Raw genomic sequence first — 20,768 nt, forward strand, 5'->3', positions numbered from 1 at the left:
GCAGCAACCGCAACATCAGCAACAAATCCACCCACAACAACAGCAAATTAATAATAATAATAATTACCCAGCCAAGGTATTACTAATCGATACATTAATAGATAATTTAAGAGAATTGGATATACAAGAGAATCGTACAAATCTACCACGTATAACACTCACCGATTATACCCACAGATATCCCACCGAATTAAATTCGGACTATCAACATAACTGGTGTAAATCAGAAGAAGAAGAAGGCAAAAAACGTCTGGATCGTTATCTTTTAAAACAATCTAGTTTGGATTGCAGCAATCTAGATATACCTCTGGACTCGAACTATCACAGTGAAGCCAGACCACCGTAATTTTGTTTTTTATTATTTTAATAAACCACCCCAACCCTCCTCCATATTAACTAAACAATCAAACAAACAAAAAAACCCTAACAAGAGTTCCAGCTCTCTTTACCATGGTGGCCATTGAACATCGTTCTACATCGGCAAATACAACTTCTACATCCATCTTATCGCCCACCTCTAACACTTCGGCCACTTCCGCCTCCACATCGGCTGCCTCTACATCATTGTCCACCTTATCGACGGCCACTGCAAACACTCACCTTAAGAAAATGTCCTCTACATCGGATACGGTAGCTGTAACGGTAGCTGCCTCTAAGAGTGCTGTTAGCCAGCGTGATGTTGAGGTTAAGGTTTCGAAGAAGAAACCAACCACCGTCAGTACACCTCCCAAAGATGCCACTGCCCTGGAGCTGTCGAAAAAGGTATTGAAATTGGATTTGACGGGCAAGGAGGTGGAGGAGTATTCCACGAAATCGCCCAAATCACCCATAGTAGGTAAGTGTTAAAGGAAGAAATTCATAAATTAAAAAGTTTCAAACCCAGCATCATTAGTAAACCAAAGCGAATTTAGAAAAGGTGGAGAATTCTAGCAAATTTTTGTGAATTCATGTAATGAAATTGATATTCAAACAAATTCCCAATTCAACAGTGAGAGTATGTCACACTCTTTATAAATAAAAGAATTAATTTGCCTGAAATCGCCACTATATCCATCTTAAACATAACCCTTCATTAATATCGGCTTAACCCTATGTCCATACCAGATAAATTTATGTCATGCTAAGCTTTAAATTTAATTAGTATCATTGCTTCGTTACCCCCTGTCTATACCAGATAAATTTTTATCATGATAAACGTCAAAATGATTGTCAAGATAAAAAATTATCAGGTATAGTCTCCATTTATTAAAATTATTGCTTCGTAACCCCCTGTCTATACCTGTTAAATTTTTATCATTTTAATCTTCAAAATAGTTGTCTAAATAAAATATTATCAGCTAGTTTCCATTTATTAGTATTATTGCTTCGTTATGATAAAATTGTTAGTGATTTTGCTTACTCCCTGTCTATACTTGACAAATATTTATCATAACAATAAATGACATTTGTTGTCAAGACAAAGTTGTCTGAGCAAAATCACTAAAATTTTTGTCATAACGTAACAATAATACTAATAAATGGGGTCTATACCTGAAAATTTTTTATCTTGTCAACCATTTTGACGTTTATCATGACAAAAATTGATCAGGTATAGGGTTATGAAGGGTTATGAAAAAACTGTTAGTGATTGATTCATCTTAGATATCTTTGTCTTGACAACGATATCATATGTATGTCAAGTATAGACAGGGAATACATTTTAGCTTCACTTAAAAGCCGCTTGCATTGAGAAAGACTAAAGTATTCAGCAGTTTTACAATACTACTGTAGTTATTAACGTGACCAACATATAAAAAGCCTAGATTCCATTTAATTTAAAGAAAATTGCTAATAAATCCAACACATTTTGAACTTCTAATATGCTATAAATTCTTTTAACATCTCATATCTAGTATCCATACTATAAAACCTTGAATTTTTATAAGAATCCATTTATCAATCATAGCTTACTTTAAATGGCTATTACAACCGGGGGTCGGTTTGAGCCTGAAGCAAAATAGAACGCCAGCTATTCCTGTCGTCTGCATACTGACACCAGTTGGAGGCACCAAGTGTTTTCAGATCTTGTTGCACCTGGTCATTCCAACAGAGATTGGGCCGCCCTTTTCTGCGTTGCCCATCGGCGGGTTCTTCCTTGTATGGAGCGTTATTATCTATTCGATAAACGAGTCCGAGCCAGCGCATTCGTTAATGCGCTTGACTACATATATATCGACGTATAGCTCGTATAGTTCGTACAGCTCCGGTTTCATTTTAATTCGGAATCCATCGTTTACTCGTATAGGGCCGTAAATCTTACGGAGAATTTTTCTCTCAAACACTGCCAACAATGCCACGTCTGATATTTTCATTGTCCATCTTTCAACACCATAGAGCAGGACGGGTAAAGTGAGTGATTTTTACAGTGGGATCTTCATCCTTCGAGAGAGGACTTTACTTCTCAATTGCCTACTAAGCCCAAATTAACATCTATTGGCGGTTGGGTATCGATTTTTTCTTTGGTCTTTTAGAGGCTTTGGCGGATTGTGAATATCTGGTCTATGGTGGACTTACCAGGTCTAAAATCGCACTGATACCTTCCTATAAGGTGTATGGCTTCAATCGTTCACATATTTGCTCAAAAAAGCGTAACCACTTTTTAGCACAAATTTGTATGACATGTTTACTCTTACAAATGTTTTCTTTTTGTTTTGAATCATCCTAAGTAAAATAAGTTTTTCAAAGAAATAAAAGAATTAAAATGTATTTTATTTAGTGGTTACGTCTTTTTCGTCAAATATTTGACATGTGTGACCCTACTTTAAGGAACAATGTGCCAAAATTTCATGGTATTATTTGTAATACATACATTTAACCCTACGTCTCCACGTAGCAATTTTTATTGCTAAACACAGGCAATAACGTCGGCAGAACAATATCACAGCGATTGCTTTAGGTGGAGAAAACGTTCGTCACAAATACAAAATTTTCAACGCGAGAAGTTCTATGAAAAACTGATGTGTATTTTGCGTATATTTTGTGTTGAATGAAATTTTACATTAATGACAACGGAACTGACAGTTTATTGCTTAGCAATAATTGCTCAGGCAATCAGTAAAACAATCATTGCGCAATGGATTGCTACTTATGGCAATTAGCAGTCTACACTCGCAAATTTCATTGACGCAATCAAATTTGACAATTGTAGCAATAAATATTGCTACGTGGAGACCTTTTGAAAAATATTTGTAGGAGGTTGTCTTACATTTCGGTCTATAACTCTGGTTTTAATTGACCGATCTTGACCATTTCTAATACCAAACATTTTGAGATCAACAAAGAATATTTATTGAAAATTTCGAACCCATAATATATACAAGTTGGGGCAAAAGTATTCACCCTATTGGAAAAGCTATAAATTTTCCAAATATCAATCCGTTTTTTTTTCGTTTCAAAAATCATACCTTTTCAACCAAATGAGATAATCAAAAAATTTATAATATAAAATGAAATGAAAAGGGTTCTATGCCTTTTAGGTGCCTTTTAGGATGGGTTAGCAAAGTTGAAATTTGTGGAAAAATCAATTTTATGGGAATTAAAATAAAATATTTTTTAAAATTTTGGATTTTTTAATGTTTCTTTTTCTAATTTAAAATTATTTCATAAAAGATTAAAAAAATTTTTTTTTTAAAAAAAATTATTTTGAAACTTTTTGTAAAATATTCCAGAAAAGATTTTAAAAAAAATTTATTTTATTTTGAATTTTTTTGTAAAATATTGCTCACAATCCGTAAAAAAATTTATATCTCATGGGTTTTCAAAAATTTTTGGAATTTTTCAAAATTTTAAAAACTGGGAGAAGGACGGGCAGCTGTACATTTTTCGGTTCTACAGAGTTGGTGCAAAGGGTAGGATCTCCTTTCTTGTGAATAGGGCAGAGTACACTGAGATTCCATTAATCTGGCATGCATTCTTGAGACCATATTTTGCACAAGAGTTAGTGCATGCGGCTTACCAAATTTTCGCTTCCGGCTTTAAACAGCTCAGCGGGCAAGCCCTCTGCTATATTATTCTTCATCCGAGCTATAACTGTTTGTACCTTAATAAAGTCATGCGGTTTAGCGATGCCATCCGCGTTTATTAATGTTCCAGGCGAGGAATTTTCATTTGCGGAATTGTTGACTTCATCGCCTGGCAAAAGCTAGTAAAAATGCCCCTTCCAGTTCCAGGCGCGGAATTTTCATTTGCGGAATTGTTGATTTCATCGCCTGGCTAAAGCTAGTAAAAATGCCCCTTCCACAGCCTTAGAGTGCCATGTGCATCCGTTACTAGAATCCCATTGATAGGAAGACGCTCCTCATTTAAATCCTTTAATCTGACGCCTTATTTTTTTAAAGAATTTCCGGGTTTCATTCCTGTCGTAGTGCATCTCAAGTTCTTTACACTCACGCCTTTCTTGGTGTTGTTCTTTCCCTCAGAACAGGTGACGCTCATTCTTTTCTTTACCTTATACAACTACATTTATCAATCACTGATTGCAAAAAATGTCTGACATCTATGTCAGCCATTTTCTATGTCACGTCTTGACCAGCCATCGTTTTGTGTGCACATGAACAAAACGTCAGGAGAATTACAAACACAAATTTGTTCACGTTTTCCTGTGTTCCGTATCTTCATAGTTTTCTTTGTAATTTTTAAAAATGGCGATCTTTTTGTGTGAAAATTATATTTGATTTCAGACATACACAGTTTGCGAACAATTGTGCTAACAACGTTGTTCGAACAAGAACATAACATCGACAAGAGTTGTCCTCACAAAACAAATTCATGTTCATTCGCTGCGTGAACAATGTTAAAAACCTTGTGTAATGAAGCAGTGGCTTTCTCATCCGCTAAACTTTAATTATTCATCAGTTGTACAATATTACTGCATTTAATATTCCATTTCATCCATTTATTTCAATATTTTGAGTGAAATCTCAATCGTTGTACAAGCTTGTAAAATACTATATAAAGACCTACGATTGAAGAGTCTAAAGGACCATACAAAAGCCTATGATTGAAGCTTCTGAAATACTAAAGACCAACGATTAAAGCTAGTTGAAGTTGTTTATTTAGAAAGTTGAATGTATTGTCGTGGCTTCCGATTCCTTGCTTGCTTATAAATATAGTTATAAATTGCAGCTTCAACTTTTCTCTCAATCTAAATGAAAGTTTGAATTAACAAATATTATTTTGTACCCTAAACTGAATTTGCAAGGTTTTATGTTGCCAACAAAATTCCTTATACCCAGGGATAATATTTTTCGGAATTCGAAGAAAGGTAAACAAATATTTGTTACTTTTTTTGTGGTAGCTGCAATAGTTTTGTATTGAAATGAAATTTATTAAAGTAAGTTTTAAAAAAAATATTCTTTGTGTCCATTACAGGCCGTTTACCCCATCAAACATCTTTAAACTCCAGCGTGGACGTAGAAGATCGTAAAACTTTGCGTGAAGCCCTGTACCAGGGTATATTCCATCGTCATCGAAGAACCATATTTGCGGTGGGCAGTTTCCTGCGCATGCTGCGCAGTCGAAATTCGCAATACAATACCATACGCAGCTCATCGGAAGGTGAAGACATCGATGAGGTCAGATAAAATACAATGGGTGAAAATCAAGATATAAAAACGTAATATATACAAAACCGTAACAGTGAAAATATTAAAGTAGAATTCATAAAGAAAATATATAATTAAAAATTAAGCAAATGTATTTTATATTTATTATAAATTACATTATAAACTTTATAAATAATATTTGTATTTAAAATGGAAAAATATAACAAAACAAAACAAAAAGTGGGAACAAGTTCTTAGAATTCAAATAATTTGTGAAAAAAAAATTCTTAATTTTTTAGTCAACAAAGATAATTTAAACCCCTTTTGAATATACAACAAGGTAAATCTAAATTTAATAAATTTTTTTTTTAAATTTTCTTTATTTTTATTAAAATTAGCAAACATTTTGTAAATTAAGTTAAATATTAAGAAAAAAATCTTTCAAAACTTGCTTTCATTTAACCTTAATTATATTACCAGTTTATATTAGTTTGTGTAGTTATTAGAACTTATATAAATATTAGTAAAATTATATAACTATTTTATTGTTAGATAAACGATTCAGGTTTTTAATCGCATTCCATATATTGTTTTTGTTGAGTTTTCTTGTTTTATATTATTTTGCACATTTTAATCAAAACTTTTTATTAAATATATTTATAAATAATTTAAATAAAACGTTTAACTATTTATTCTTTTAATTTCTATAAGAGAATGGTAAACAAATGTGTAATTAAAATGTTTGTTTACTTTAAAGGTTGCAAAAGAGCCGACATTTTAAAACAACAGCTGTTGTTTACTTTTGAAAACCTTGATTATTTGTTTAGCTGATGTGCGATGTGACAAAAATCAAAGTTTGATTGAATATTTTTCAACATATTCAAGTTTTATTAGTTTCTTTTATTATAACTTCGATTGTTGTTTAGAATTTAAATCATTTTGTAAAGTTTTACAACTTTTTATACAAAAAATGAAATTTTTTAACATTTTACCTCAATTTAAAGGTAATTAAGGTTTGTTCTAATATAATTGTTTTAAAATATTAAGAAAACACTGGAATTTACTAGAATTTTACTAATTTATTTAAATTGGTATCAACTGTGGCAGCATTTTATAAAGCATTGGCAACATTGTTATTTAATAGTAACGGTAAAAATAGTGATGCCAAGTATTATACATCAAAATTTAAAGAAGTCGCTAAAAAGTCATAAATATGATCAAGTAAAAGCTTGAAAAAAGTGGGTTTTAATATTTTTTATATCAAATTTATTAAAATACTAAATAATTAATGGTTTTTGTGTAGTAGAAAGTAAACTTTACATAAAAGTTCATTAGTTTTTATATATTTTACCATAAATAAAAGTGATTTTTAGGCTTTTTATAATGTAATTGTTTAAAAATATTAAGAAAAGTCTGAAATTGAAGGAATTTTTTAATTTATTTAAATTGGTATCAAATTGTTCATGCTTTTTCAAATAAAACACTGTGGCAGCATTTTTATAAAGCAGTGGCAACATTGTTGTTTAATCGTAACGGTAAAAATAGTAATGCCAAATGTGCGAAATTAAATTACATTCAAATTTAAAGAAATCTATAAAAAAAACCTGAATATTCAGCTAAAAATGGTAGTTTAAATTATTTTCAATAAGAACTTATTTAAAAATTCTTAAAATAATAAAAACGTAACGAAATTTTTTAACAAAAATTAAACTATCAGGTATGTAAAGAAAATCTATCTATTTGAAAAGTTCTGATTCATTTGAATCAATTTCTTTTTGTAACAAAGTAAAGCTTAGCTGATATCAAATAATATAAAAAGTCTGGATCCTTAAGATTGGAATTTAATGAGGTCCGTGGCTAAATTTTATTGGAATTTTACTTTTTTATTGAAAAAATTTGCTTCATGCTGCAAAACAATGATTAAGTTACCTCTAACATTAAACATATGAAGCAAAATGTAGATTGATAAGCTCTAAACTACACGAAATTTAAATAAAACTTTGAAGGATTTTAAAAAATTCGATAAATTAATCATTTATAATTGAATTCTAACTCAATTTTCTTAACAAAAATTGTGTTTGTGGCTTTTTAGCAAGGTTGGCTATCGATTCAAAATTGTAAAAAGGTAACGGCGACACTAATTTGGATTATTTCATTAACGGTGATTTAGCGGTAACGTTATTTTGGTTTATTTCGGTAACGATAGCTTAGGGATAACGGTATTTTAATGATAACGCTAATTTCATGCTAAAAATCACACATTTGGCATCACTGTCAATCATTTGCTTACAAAAACAACGTTTGACATAAAGCAGTGATGCCAAATTTGGTTTTTTGCAACCTGGGGCCAAATTACCGCATTCGTGATCAAATGAGCTATCGTATCGCAAAATGATTTCGATATCAAAATTGTGATAAAATTTACTAAATTTTTTGCTCGATATCGAATGCCGTAATCTCAAATAAGAAAATTACGAACAATTTTACTCGGTAATTTAGCCCCTGCTCAACGAGTTATGCCCAAATGCAAAATGTGGCAAATATTCTAATTCGAAATAAGTGAGTTACAAATTTACAGCATTTAGAAATACTATTTTAAAACATTTTCTGTAATTCAGCTAAATAAATGAATAAGTTGTTACTTAATGTTTTAATAAAATTTTTATGTTAAAGAATACCCCCATAGACATCATATTAAAGTCAAAATATTGAATTATTTAGCCATCAAATTGTGTGAGAAACTTTTAACATTCTTTCAAACAAATAACATGTCTATCTACTTGAAGCATTAACTACCTTTTTAAACAATACTTTGGTTTTATAAAGAAGGAAAGGAAAGTTTTTTGTTTTAACAAACTTTGTTTTAATATATTTTATTTTTTTAGGAATGAAAAGAGTCATGTAAAATGAAAACGGACATTACGTTATTTGAAAATTACATCAATCAAATGTTAAACACAAACAAAAGAAAAAAAGTTTTTTTTTTAAAACAAACTATTTCAAAAACTTTGCAATATGAATGTGAGGATGGGCTAATAATATTAGGTAAAACAAAGTTTGAGTGAAAAAAAAACAATTAAAATTGTTTAAACGTTTTATTAAATAAATATTTAATTCTTTTCTAAGTTTTATTTCTTTGTTTATATTCTAATTTCTTTATTAAGCTTAATTTTATAGCAAAAAAAAATACTGTTTCCCCCAACAGGTTTCAAATATTTTTTTAAAATTTTTTTAAATAAAATATTTAGTAAATATATATATGTATGTATATTAAAGCTGTTCAAACTGTTTAAAGCTTATAATTGACAAAACAAAATACCTAGTGGCATTTATATAACTACATTTAAAAAAAATTGTTGAGATATACGAAAAAAAATAATTAAAACTTTCATGGTAGTTTAATAACAAAAAAAGAACGATTTAAAACTAATAAAACATTTAAAACTAATGGCTGCATAAAAGTACATACATAAATTTATATAAAAGTAAGCAAATAAATAAGCATTAATATAAAATAAAAGGGTGTGACAAAACGAAATTAGTAAAATTTTCTATTTTTAGTTGATAATTTTCAGTTTCAGTTGATAATAAAGTATACACAGCTTTACTTATACTGCATTAAGGAATTCATTACATATTTGATTAAATAAAACTTTCAACAAATTCTAATTCAAATTACCTCCAAATAGTACTAAAATTATTTTTTAATTGGCTCAATAGCTTCAGAAAGAAAAAACATATTTGCCCTCCCTTTGTAATCTTTATTCAAGCGTTTTTAATTTCCTTACAATTAACGCTACGCTTTTATTGTATTTTTCAGTTTTTACTTTTACGCCTTATTACTGAAATTTCATAAAACATGTTGTGACAACAGCTATACATCTTTATTTTAAAAAATAACTTAAAAACCACTTTGCGGTTTTATTATTATTTTCACTTTTATTGCAATATTATTTTCACCATTTATTTCTCTATAAACATTTTACATACGTACATGATTACATTGGTTTATAAATACAAAAACCTTCTCTTATTATTATTATTCAAAATCCGCATACCAATGATTTATTTTCATTTTAATTTACGTTTTATTTCTCATAAACAAATGGCATTACTATTCTGCATTGACATTACTATGGCAGTTATCATTTGACATATAACGGTTTTTAGTAAACAAAACAATGTTACACCCTGTTAAAACTACAAACCAGCTACAGCATTACTACAATATACATATATTTAAATGTCAAACGTTAAATTACAAGCCAAATTAAGAAAATGCCCAATATTTATACAAAAAAATATAAAAAAACCTAACTGAAACAAAGCCTTAAATTATAAAAACTAAATATAATTAAAACCTTGAACGATATTAAACATAAATAAAAATTGAAACAATATACATATTAATTATAATAAAAAAACTAAAAGGATATATAACAAAATTATATATATAACAAACGCTATACAATAACATAATTATATATGCAAAAAACTTATAAATTATTTATAAAACTGAACTTGTTTTTTCTTAACTTTTTGTTTGTTAATATGTTTGTGAAAAGCTTTTTTATTTAGTACTAAATCAATATAATTTGTTTATTAAATTTGTAGAAAATTTGAAAATAATGAAATTAGTTTTAACAAAAATAAAGAAACTACTTAATAAAAAGAAATATTATTAACAAAATGTGAGTTGAGTTTTTCTTATATAAAACAAGATAATAAAGTAAGTTTAATAACAATAATACTGCTAATAAATATTATATTAAAAGCTATCCAAAGTTAATAATTTTTGGTTAAAAAAATTTTAATAGTTGACGTTTTTTTTAATCTGCAATATATTTAAAGAAAATATCAAATATTTTGGGTAGATTGTCGGACAATTTGATGCATAACTCTGGTTCTACTTGACCGATTATGACAATTTTTAATACTAAACATTTCTGATCAACAAATATTTGAATTTAATGCCCCAAAGTCCTTCCTTGTAGACCCTATCGTATGCCTTCAACAGGCAAACAGATGGTCAGACGGATGGACATAGCTAGATCGTATTAGAGTTTTATAAGAACCCAGAATATATATACTTTTGAGGATCTGCGACAAATATTTCGATGTGTTACAAACGGAATGACAAAATCAATATGCTCTCCATTTTTTTGTGATCTTTCGTATCAGATAAGAAAAAATGTCTTAAAATCTTAAAAGTTTTGAATATATATTTTAAAAATTAAATAAAAACAAAGATGGCAAATAAAATACTAAACTTTTATAAAATACTCTTCTAAAAAAACGTACATAAATACTTATTCATATAACAATTATTGTAAAAAACATAAATATACAGAAAGTAACATTTAAAAACTAAAATTTACATAATTTATGGAATATTTAGATATATATACAAATCAAATTAATTACGAAAACCTCTAAATAGATTTTGTGACCAATTTTGAAAAAGCCTTTGTACGTTCTGATACCAGGGTGGTAAGGAATGCATAGGTTGCGGTGGTCCCTGATCAGATGGATTAAAATTTGGATCCATATTTGGATCTTGCTAAAATAGAAAATAGTTCTAAGCTTTATTAAATACATATTATAAATAATAAGAAATGTAAAATGCCACCTGTTCATCTGGCACCGCAAAGGTGTCTTCATTCACCGCTTTTTGTATGGTCCTACGTATTTCATCGGCCTCCTCCAAAGCCCGTTGATCTACATAAACTGTAGGATCCATAGCCGCTTCTTGGCCTAAATTTAACCAGGTGGGCTGAACGACCTGACGAGAAAAACGTGTTTCGTCCAAAACAGAGGTTTGAACATTTGCGTCCTCTTTGTTTTGAAAAATGGGCCCAGGCTAGATAATTAGAAATCAAGTTTTGAAGTATTTTGCCAGAAATGAAGCATAAAAACTTACCAATATGGTATCTATGCCGGAGGCTATAATTAACATGTATAAAATCATTTTTTTGCGGGAAAAATTCATTTTTATTATTTAACAAAAAAATTGGCACAATTATTTCAGTTTTCCTTTGAGCTATTCTACATTTTCAATAAAAACAATTTACTGTTAGAATTGTTGACAGTACTTTTGAGTATTAACACTGAAAGGGTTGCATTTTATAGGTTCAAATTTAGTAAGTTAAAAAAGAGATTTATGGCTAGGAAACTTAAATATAAATACAAATATTGACTAAACTATGGATCAGGCGACGATATATAATTCCTGAAAATATTTAAAGTAGCTAGCTGTGTTTCTGTACAAACTTTATTTAAATTTTCAAAAGATTTTCAATATAATTTTATAACAGTTTATTTTGGAATAGCTCCACATTCATAAACAGTTTTTAGTTTTATCAAAGGTTTATAAAACATTTTTTGTATGGAAACCTTTTATAAATTTAAAAATTGTTTATGAATTTGGGTTTTAAAATATAACAATATCGGGGAATTTTTAGAAAACCTGCTCACTTTTACAACGGCGCCAAGATATGACCGCCTTTGTACTCTATTTATTTATTACCTAAAACTTGGCAGCACTTGCAACAAATTATGACAACCTCATTGACAGCCAAAAGAAACAGATTTTCTTTTACATTTTTTTAAGCCAAAACAAATTTAAAATAGAAAATCCCATGTCTAAAACCAAAAAAAGCCACAAGTCTAGTGATTCCGAATTGGACACTAGTGACGAAAGCTCATCCAGCTCTACCGAATCATCCGCTGAAGAACAAGAGCAGCAGCAGAAACGTGAAAAGAAAAAACGTAAACAAAAAGACAAGAAAAAGAAGAAGCATAAGAAAGTTAAAAGCGCAAAGAGAAAATCCAAACACAATTCCGGCTCGGAAGATGAGGCTTCTGAATCTTCGGCGGAGTCATCCTCCTCAGAGGAGGAAAAAGCAGTGGCAAAGAAAAAAATTAAAAAGGAGTCTGACATGTCACCGGTGAAAGTAAAAAAAGAACGTTCCCGCAGTCGTGAGAGGGAAAAACAACACGGCGGCAACAAATCCAAATGGGAAAGTCCAACTAGACGGGGTAGAAGTCATAGCCGGGAGAAATACAGAAATGACAGAAGTCGCAGCCGTGAGAGACCTAGAACTGAGGCTGGTCGCAGTGGCAATAGGGACTGGTCACATGAACATAAACGCGAAAGAAATGACGAACGCCCTCAGCATTCAAATAGGGATCAGCGTACGGAAGTTAAACGAGAACGTGATGACAGAAGGGATTACAAGGGCAGAGATAGAGAACAAGCTGGTTCCTATGATAGAAGAGAGTATGTTTTATTAAATATTTTTAATATTAATAAATTTTAATATCTTTTGTTTCTATTTAAGACGCAGTCCCCCCAGAAGGGATAGAGACCGCTCAAGGGAACGTAATCGTGAGAGAGATTACGTTAAACGTGAACAGCGTTCTCCCAACAGATCTAGAGGTTCTGGCAATCGTTTTAAGCACCAACGCAAAGAAGAAGATGGCAATAGCTATGAGTGGGGTAAACAGAACGATGACAAAAAACCCGCTGAGAATGAAGACGATACTAAAGAAAAGGAAAAACCTAATTTCGCTTTAAGTGGAGCTCTCACCGAAGACACCAACAAGGTCAATGGTGTAGTTGTCAAGTATTCTGAGCCACCCGAGGCTCGCAAGCCCAAACGTCGCTGGCGTTTATATCCCTTTAAAGGAGAAACAGCTTTGCCCGTTTTACATATCCATCGTCAAAGTTGTTTTTTGGTAGGACGTGATCGCAAAGTAGTCGATCTGGCCGTTGATCATCCCAGCTGTTCCAAACAACATGCCGCTCTGCAGTATCGCCTAGTGCCCTTCGAACGTGAGGATGGCTCGCAAGGTAAACGTGTGCGTTTGTATTTAATTGACCTGGAATCCGCGAATGGTACATTTTTGAATAACAAACGCATTGATGCGCGCAAATATCACGAACTAATGGAAAAAGATGTGGTGAAGTTTGGTTTTAGCACGCGAGAGTATGTTTTATTGCATGAAAATAGTAAGGAGGACCAAGAAGACGATGATATTGAAGTTAAAGAAGAACCTGTGGATAATTGAATGTAGAAATACGTTTATATATTATTGAAATACAAGTTAAAATTATTAAAAGTTGATTATTTTATTTCAGTTTTAGTTGTGTCATATAAATTTAGGTGACGCTGGGATATAAATTTTGACCATGATTTCTGCTATGCAAATTTATTTAACCTCACTTTTAGCTTCAATAAATAGTTATAAAACTTTTAGTCTACATAAAAAAATAGCTCAAAAGAATGTGATGGGAGAGGGATCTTTACTAATGAACTGTTTGATGTATGTTTTTATTAAAACTTGTTCATTTGGCAAGTAAGACAAGAAAACAAGGTTATGTTACATGGGTCGCCAGCACGTAGCGACTCCTAGGCCTTGAGGTCCATTGTGATACCCTAAAATACATTTATAACTTATTTGAATTTTATATGAAGACAGAAAACTTAATTATACCTACCAACAAAAAGGGGGTATATTGATTTTGTCATTCCGTTTGTAGCACATCGAAATATTCATTAAAAATTACTTTAATTTTGAAAAAATGGACGAAATATCGATAAATTTTTTCCTGAATTATCGGCTTTCGTCCGGGCGTTAGGGGTTTTTTTCCTCCGGAGTATGTTGGAAAAGGCTTTGCATAATTGTTAATCTCTTTGTGGAGGGCCTTCATCCGGGTGGTCGTGTTTTATACCTCCGTGGTATGCTGGAAACGGTTTTGCATAATAGTTATTCTTTTAAAAGACATCATTCTGCAGAACTAAGGCATTTTCCTCCTCGTCACATGCAAAAAGGGACATTATCTTAAGAACAAAACATATTTACAACATTATTATTAAAATCAGAAATACTTTCTACATTTAAAATTTGTATTGTCTTTCTAGGAATGTACTACATTCCTTATTCGAAGTATCCCTTCCAGATGCGAAACGTTTAAAATATAACGGTAACGCTTATCTGAATTATTTCGGTAACAATATTTTAGTGGTACCTGTAATTGCAGTTAATTTTGTAACGGTAGCTTAGTGGTAACGGTAGCCAAACTTGAAATATAAAAATTGTGCATTTAAGGTATTAAAAATTGTATTCGTTACGGCTATCGTTTCGATGTTTTTTATAACAATTGTAAAATATAATATTTCATGCTCTTAAATATAAAGAAAATATGAGTAGAAAGTTTTCAAATTGTCATAACAAGAGTAATCTATTTTTTTAAAATTAATTTATTACAACTAATTTAATTTAATTTATTACAACTGAAGCTATCAATCTCAAGTGAATATAAGACATAAAGTTTTATTTGATGGAACGAGAAAGAACTAATTATAAAATTTATATGAGAAGTAATTAAATTTCATATTAAATCTAGTTTATTCATGTATTAAATTTCATTCAATGCCTTTTAAATTAGAATTTTAAGCTTTCCTTTGTAAAATTTGGCAGCACTTAACACTTTGTTTACTTTTTTAATGAGCTATCAATTATTAGAGCATGTATAACAGTTACCTTGTATTTGTAATATGGCAACATTAGTATAAAAAAATAGTTGCGGGCTCCACAAAAAAACCACAAAGAATTAAAAAAAACTGCGAATTAAGCAAAAAAAAATATTTTAGATTGCGAAATTTGATAATTTCCTTTCAAAACATATAAAGCCATTGGTAATTAGTTGTTTATATTTAAGAAATATTTTTATTTTACTGTATTTTCTTTAAACAATTAGATTTTTGTTCTTACAACTCAATAACTAGTCCCGTTATATTCAGTCCTGTTATAACCTGTCCAATTTAAAGCAAACAAAAAAAATGCCACCAAAGAAGAAAGCTGCAGCCAATGGCTTTATGAATTTCACTTTTGATTGGAAATCTAAATATGGTAAAAATTTATCGTTACCAGCAGCCACCCAAGAAGCGGGTAAAATATGGGCGGTATGTTTTATATCTAGGGTTTAAATAATAATGACATTTCCTTAATAATATAATTTTACTTTAGACAATGAGTGCTGAAGAAAGAGCTCCCTATAAAGAAAAGGCCAAAGAGCAGAAGATTGTTCTCAAATCTAATTCAAATGTTGAGAAATTAACTTGTACCGGCACGCCTGTTTCATTTATGGAAAGAGAAAAACATGATCTAGAAAATAAGGAACGCCAAATGAAGCGTGACATTGAAAGTACCGTCAGTCGAAGTGTTAAAAATGATGGTGAGTGAGTGATAAATGTTCTTTTTATGGGTTTCGTTATCAGTGGTTATTTTCAATAAGTAGTTGAGCATCGCTCCTAGTCACAGTGGATCTTCAATCGTATTTTAATGATATCACCTTTAGAAGGCAATAGTAGCCGCACTGCATTGTGAGAAAGGTCCAAAATTATGCAAGTCGTCATCTTTATCCGGTTTTTTGAAATGTTTTAGGAATTTTCCAATTATTTAATACTTAATTAGTTAAATTTCTAATTTTTTTTTGTTCTAGAACTGGAATTAAATTCATACTACTTTATAATGGTAAACTATTTCACTAAAACCCTTAAGGGTGGTGTGTATGTGCCCGCTGAGCTGTCTGTTTGTGAATATTCTCTCAAAGATGGTGTCAAACGCATGTATCAAACTCTCATTAATCCAGGTTAGTTTAAAAATTGTTGAAATATAAATCCTATAACTTAAACAACTACTTTATTAAGGTGTCAACATTTATGGCCATCAATATGAGGCCCAGCATCATTCAGAAACCACACACAATCTACCACTGCCACCCAATGCTTTGGGTGAAAAGAATTTGGGTTGCATCTACAATGATGTTTTGAATTTTATACGTGATGAGGAAACCGATGACTATCCACCCATTTACACTCATCGTGATGGTATACATATTGTAGAATCGGTTTTGGAATTTCTAAAAGCTGATGTTGGTGCTAATAATATTGATTTGAAGATCTATCCCATACAATATTTGTTTTTTATCATGAAAGAAGCCACCTGTGAAGTTGGTGAATTGGAAAAACCTAAAAGTTTTTATATAACAGATGCATTTTTTGAACGTGATTTCTTTGAATATCAAATTGGCATTGCTTGCCAGGTGAGTAACAGATTTTTTTTTAAATTTTTCTTTTAACTGGGGGTAGAGAAATCAATTTTATTTTCAATAAATTTGCATGCAGAAGCTGTAATGGCGAATCTCGACTAATTGTAGTGATTGCGACAGACCTGATGCTAATCAAATTATTGATTTAGTGTTACTACATTCCTTTAAGTTTTTCATTGATTTTTTTTGTCAAATCTTCATATTTTTTGCAAAATAAAACTTTAATTTAGCAATAATTTCATTAATGTAACATTTTTTGGCAGATTGTTTATTGTCAGCCTGTCTGAAACCATTTTTAGGCCACTTTTATCTGAAAACATAATATTTAATTTCAATTTCCGGTCACTCCTATTGAGCAATGACTGGTTATAACTCCTACTAAAGACTTGAGACTTTTCCTATCCAACCCAATTAATATTCTGGTTGCCTTTGCATCTAACTTTGGCCAAATAGCCCTGGACATCCTGTAATCTGTCCTTCTATATCAGGATTGAGTCGCAGAGTCGCGATATATTTCGAGGATCAACATATACAGCCCAATTATGAATAAAAAATTCCCCGGGAGTTTGTTCCCAGGGAGTTTTTTTCCCATTGAATTTGAATAGGAAAAATATGAAAAGGGAAAAAACTCCCGGGGAAGTTTTATTCATAAGAATTGTTCTGATAGCAGATTTAACCTACCCCAGTTCCTATTAATATAGTCCAGATCCGAACCCTGTCTGACCAGTTCATCCCTGTACGTTACAGTGCCCTGGTACCCAACACAATCTGATTGTGTATAATTCCAATAAGGCTTACAGTTCACCACTATGCTCGATTGGACCATATGACATTTTAAAGTCTTCAGTGCTTTCTGACTATCTACATTAATTGTCACTACAGACCCATTTGTGACGTGTGCCCTTATCAAAATAGGTTTTCCATATGGCTAGGATATGCATTCGCCTGGGAGTCTGTATGACACTTTGATGTTCTCATCTACTACATAAGATCTGGCTCCAGTTCCAGATTCCATCTTGGACCCATCAGTGAAAACTTCACCCCCTACAACTGTTCAGATCCATAACACTGATCCCTTCTTGGAAGCTATCATACTAGTTTTTCATTAATTTAATTTATTTTTAAACAATTTCTACTTAATCCTACTTATAATTTAAAATTCTTTATTTCTTCTCTCACTTTTCAGTACCACGAAGAGATCGACAAAAGCAAATACTGCACACAATCCTTCGTTACCCGTTGGGGCTTCATGTTCTCCGATTATATGTGTCGTGACATTGCCTTGGCCCTTATACCGGGACGCCATTGTCCTCAAAATACCAATCTACATGCCATAATAACACCAGCACCCAGCACTTGTGCCGACAACACTTCATTCATATCAATGGGTACTACCTCATCGTATGCCACCAAGGCTGTAGCTGGCTCTAAAATCTACTATGATGATCAAAAATCTGCCATATCGAATGGTGACAATAAAAACTATAGCAATAACTTTCCCGCACTGGGGGCTCGCAAAAAAGTACCAGTTGCTAATAATTCGGCTGCGCCAAAACACTTTAAAAAGTCTTCGGTTTCGGATGTGGTAGTGGATGATGATTGTAAAAATATGAATCCCTGGACTTCACGTTCGCGCAATGTACCCCGTGAACCGGATACAACACATTTCACCATCGATTATACAAAAGATGAGTCGGACTTTGATGATTTCAATTCGGTGGCTAGTTTTGGACGCGGTCGCGGTTCTTATATTAGCTCCACCTTGAATACTTCGAATGCTACCACTGCTTCGGGTCGCGGACGTTTTACACATCAATAATAATCTAGAAAATAAGTTAAACAAGCCTGTTTCAATGTACAAAATCAATTTGTCATTTTTCGTTATTGAACAGGATCGCTTTTAAAGTGTGACAACTCTTTATTTGATTTAAATTTTTTTTTAAATAATTTTTTTTTATTGTTAATTGGTAAGTTTTTTAGTGCTTGAAAAGTGTTTTTTTTTTAGATTTTTCTTTATAGTTTTTAGTTCTTTTTCAAAAATCATAATCTTGTTAGACAGGACGTTAAACGGGAGTTATTAATAATAAAAAAAAAACTTTATATATTGACACAATCAAATGGAATGATTTCTTTTTTATTATTACAATCCATAGTCCATGTTTAGGAGCTTAAGGTTGCTAATCTTAATTTGTTAAACGATTTAGTGGCGTTACATTGTTTGTGGTCTTCTACAACGACAAACATCTTGTGGGTTTCAGACAAGAGCATCATAAGGAGTATCATCGTAGGGTTTCGCAGAATGTGCCCAATCCAGCCATATTTTCTCTTTCTTATTTCAGCGTTGATGTTCTACTGGTGGCTAGTTCTCCATAGCCCAATTTTTAACAAATTAATGGATTTGAAATTTTCCCAAATAAAATTCCTTTTAAATATTTTTCTCTTTTTTTTTTGTTTTATTAGAATGTACAATAAATAAATTGTGTATGTGTGTATTCTTTTTAGGCTTTATTTATTTTCTTTATTAATTTGTTTTTTTCTTTTATTTTTAACCATGGTTAATAAAAACATGTAGTTTTTGTTTTGCTGCTTTCTTGGGGTTAAAAAGTTAATTTGTTGTTGTTTCTGTTTTCTTAAATTACATACATATATAATTCTTTAGCATTATTTATACAAAAATGTTCTTAAATTAAACACAATTTAAAACAAAAAATAAAATAATGAATTTAACCATAAATGCAGTAATATTGCAGCCTAATAAATGTTTGGCCTGGCTAGGCATCACTAGTTTTTAGAAAACCTTTTGTTAACAAAAGGCCAAGCAGTGATACCTATGCTTTATTTTATAATCATTAGCAACAAGATGCAAATGTTCAAAAATACTGCATTTACAGGTAAATATCCAATGGCAAAATATGCAGTTATTATGAAATTCTTAAAATATTTAAAATTAAAACATGCTCGGCCTTTAATTAACCGATTATTACACAAATTTGCAATAGAATTGTTTAAGACAGCTTAAAAAATAAGATTTTGATTTGACAAGAACTTAAAATTAACACATAATTTATATATATAAGGAACCAAAAGGAAATTTCAAGGTTCTAAGGACTTTTGGCAGACATTTGGCTAATAGTTATTGGGTTTAGATCATCTGTATGGCAAACTAGACTATCAGACCTGTCACACATTTTATTCGGAATGGTTTCAATTCCATAGTATTCCGATCGTTTTCGTTTTAGATTCAAAAATATTTGATAATTCTATTTCTGTTTTAAATTTCACAGCGTCTCTTTGGTACAGAAATTGATTACAATTTTTAGAAAAATAAATAATTATAAAGAAATATGAATTCCACTTTGAAAACTGAAAGTGGTTTCATTCCGAAAGAAATTTATGGTTTTACTTTTTTTTTGGAGAAGCAAAATACGCAATTAATTCTTTCGATCGGAATGGAATTCTGTGACACGCCCATTTATTATAGAAGACTGAATTTTAAGTAAAATCTATTTCATTTTAGTTAATTTTAGCTTAATTTATGCATAAATTAAATAGTAGTATTTCTACTACTTTTTTAAAATCAGCTTTAAATGGTTGAAAATGGAAATTTAAGCAATTTATTTCTGTTCTATAGTATTTAAAGTAATATTTTCATGGAAAATTCAAGTTTTAAAAATAGTAGTATTTCTACTACTTTTTTAAGAAGCTAATAAATATTCAAAAACTTGTTTCAAAACTAATGTTAAATAAAATCTATTTCATTTTAGTTAATTTTAAATTAAATCATGCTTAAATTAAATAGTAGTATTTCTACTACTTTTTTAAAATCGGCTTTAAATGGTTGAAAATGGAAATTTAAGCAATTTATTTCTGCTCTATAGTATTTAAAGTAATATTTTCATGGAAAATTCAAGTTTTAAAAATAGTAGTATTTCTGCTACTTTTTTAAGAAGCTGCTAAATACATCAAAACTTATTTAAAAAGCATTTTTAATCCAAATTTTTATTGTTTTAGTAAATTTCGGTTTAAATTGTGTAAAAATTAAATAGTAGTATTTCTACTACTTTTTTGAA

At 30.6% G+C, this 20,768-nt stretch overlaps 4 protein-coding genes across 4 annotated transcripts; 3 read left to right on the forward strand and 1 right to left on the reverse strand.

The window, feature by feature from the left end:
- The first annotated feature begins 363 nt into the window (after window positions 1-363).
- On the forward strand, window positions 364-10,272 carry LOC135958201 (uncharacterized). The gene is made up of 2 exons (XM_065509083.1): window positions 364-835; window positions 5,410-10,272. Exons 1-2 carry the CDS (start codon window positions 451-453, stop codon window positions 5,619-5,621), a joined length of 597 nt encoding a protein of 198 aa, XP_065365155.1. The 5' UTR covers window positions 364-450; the 3' UTR covers window positions 5,622-10,272.
- Window positions 10,273-10,998: 726 nt separating this feature from the next.
- On the reverse strand, window positions 10,999-11,627 carry LOC135958677 (uncharacterized). Its single transcript, XM_065509568.1, has 3 exons — window positions 11,503-11,627; window positions 11,212-11,442; window positions 10,999-11,142 (listed from the first exon to the last, which is right to left on the reverse strand). Exons 1-3 carry the CDS (start codon window positions 11,569-11,571, stop codon window positions 10,999-11,001), a joined length of 444 nt encoding a protein of 147 aa, XP_065365640.1. The 5' UTR covers window positions 11,572-11,627.
- A 493-nt stretch (window positions 11,628-12,120) lies between these two features.
- LOC135957879 (uncharacterized) lies at window positions 12,121-13,703 on the forward strand. The gene is made up of 2 exons (XM_065508706.1): window positions 12,121-12,861; window positions 12,923-13,703. Exons 1-2 carry the CDS (start codon window positions 12,221-12,223, stop codon window positions 13,650-13,652), a joined length of 1,371 nt encoding a protein of 456 aa, XP_065364778.1. The 5' UTR covers window positions 12,121-12,220; the 3' UTR covers window positions 13,653-13,703.
- Window positions 13,704-15,145: 1,442 nt separating this feature from the next.
- On the forward strand, window positions 15,146-18,816 carry mael (maelstrom). The gene is made up of 6 exons (XM_065509012.1): window positions 15,146-15,283; window positions 15,346-15,550; window positions 15,615-15,822; window positions 16,090-16,239; window positions 16,298-16,692; window positions 17,885-18,816. Exons 2-6 carry the CDS (start codon window positions 15,428-15,430, stop codon window positions 18,515-18,517), a joined length of 1,509 nt encoding a protein of 502 aa, XP_065365084.1. The 5' UTR covers window positions 15,146-15,283; window positions 15,346-15,427; the 3' UTR covers window positions 18,518-18,816.
- The last annotated feature ends 1,952 nt before the right edge of the window (window positions 18,817-20,768 follow it).

This window comes from Calliphora vicina, chromosome 4 (assembly GCF_958450345.1).
Source record: "Calliphora vicina chromosome 4, idCalVici1.1, whole genome shotgun sequence".
Lineage (NCBI taxonomy): Eukaryota > Metazoa > Arthropoda > Insecta > Diptera > Calliphoridae > Calliphora > Calliphora vicina.

Coding starts and splice junctions, on each gene's coding strand:
- LOC135958201 (XM_065509083.1), top strand. CDS start 451: ATGGTGGCCATTGAACATCGTTCTACATCGGCAAATACAACTTCTACA. Junction 836..5,409: donor GCCCAAATCACCCATAGTAG/GTAAGTGTTAAA, acceptor TGTCCATTACAG/GCCGTTTACCCCATCAAACA.
- LOC135958677 (XM_065509568.1), bottom strand. CDS start 11,571: ATGAATTTTTCCCGCAAAAAAATGATTTTATACATGTTAATTATAGCC. Junction 11,443..11,502: donor CCGGCATAGATACCATATTG/GTAAGTTTTTAT, acceptor CTAATTATCTAG/CCTGGGCCCATTTTTCAAAA. Junction 11,143..11,211: donor TTGCGGTGCCAGATGAACAG/GTGGCATTTTAC, acceptor TTTCTATTTTAG/CAAGATCCAAATATGGATCC.
- LOC135957879 (XM_065508706.1), top strand. CDS start 12,221: ATGTCTAAAACCAAAAAAAGCCACAAGTCTAGTGATTCCGAATTGGAC. Junction 12,862..12,922: donor GGTTCCTATGATAGAAGAGA/GTATGTTTTATT, acceptor TTTCTATTTAAG/ACGCAGTCCCCCCAGAAGGG.
- mael (XM_065509012.1), top strand. CDS start 15,428: ATGCCACCAAAGAAGAAAGCTGCAGCCAATGGCTTTATGAATTTCACT. Junction 15,823..16,089: donor TCGAAGTGTTAAAAATGATG/GTGAGTGAGTGA, acceptor TTTTTGTTCTAG/AACTGGAATTAAATTCATAC. Junction 16,240..16,297: donor TCAAACTCTCATTAATCCAG/GTTAGTTTAAAA, acceptor TACTTTATTAAG/GTGTCAACATTTATGGCCAT.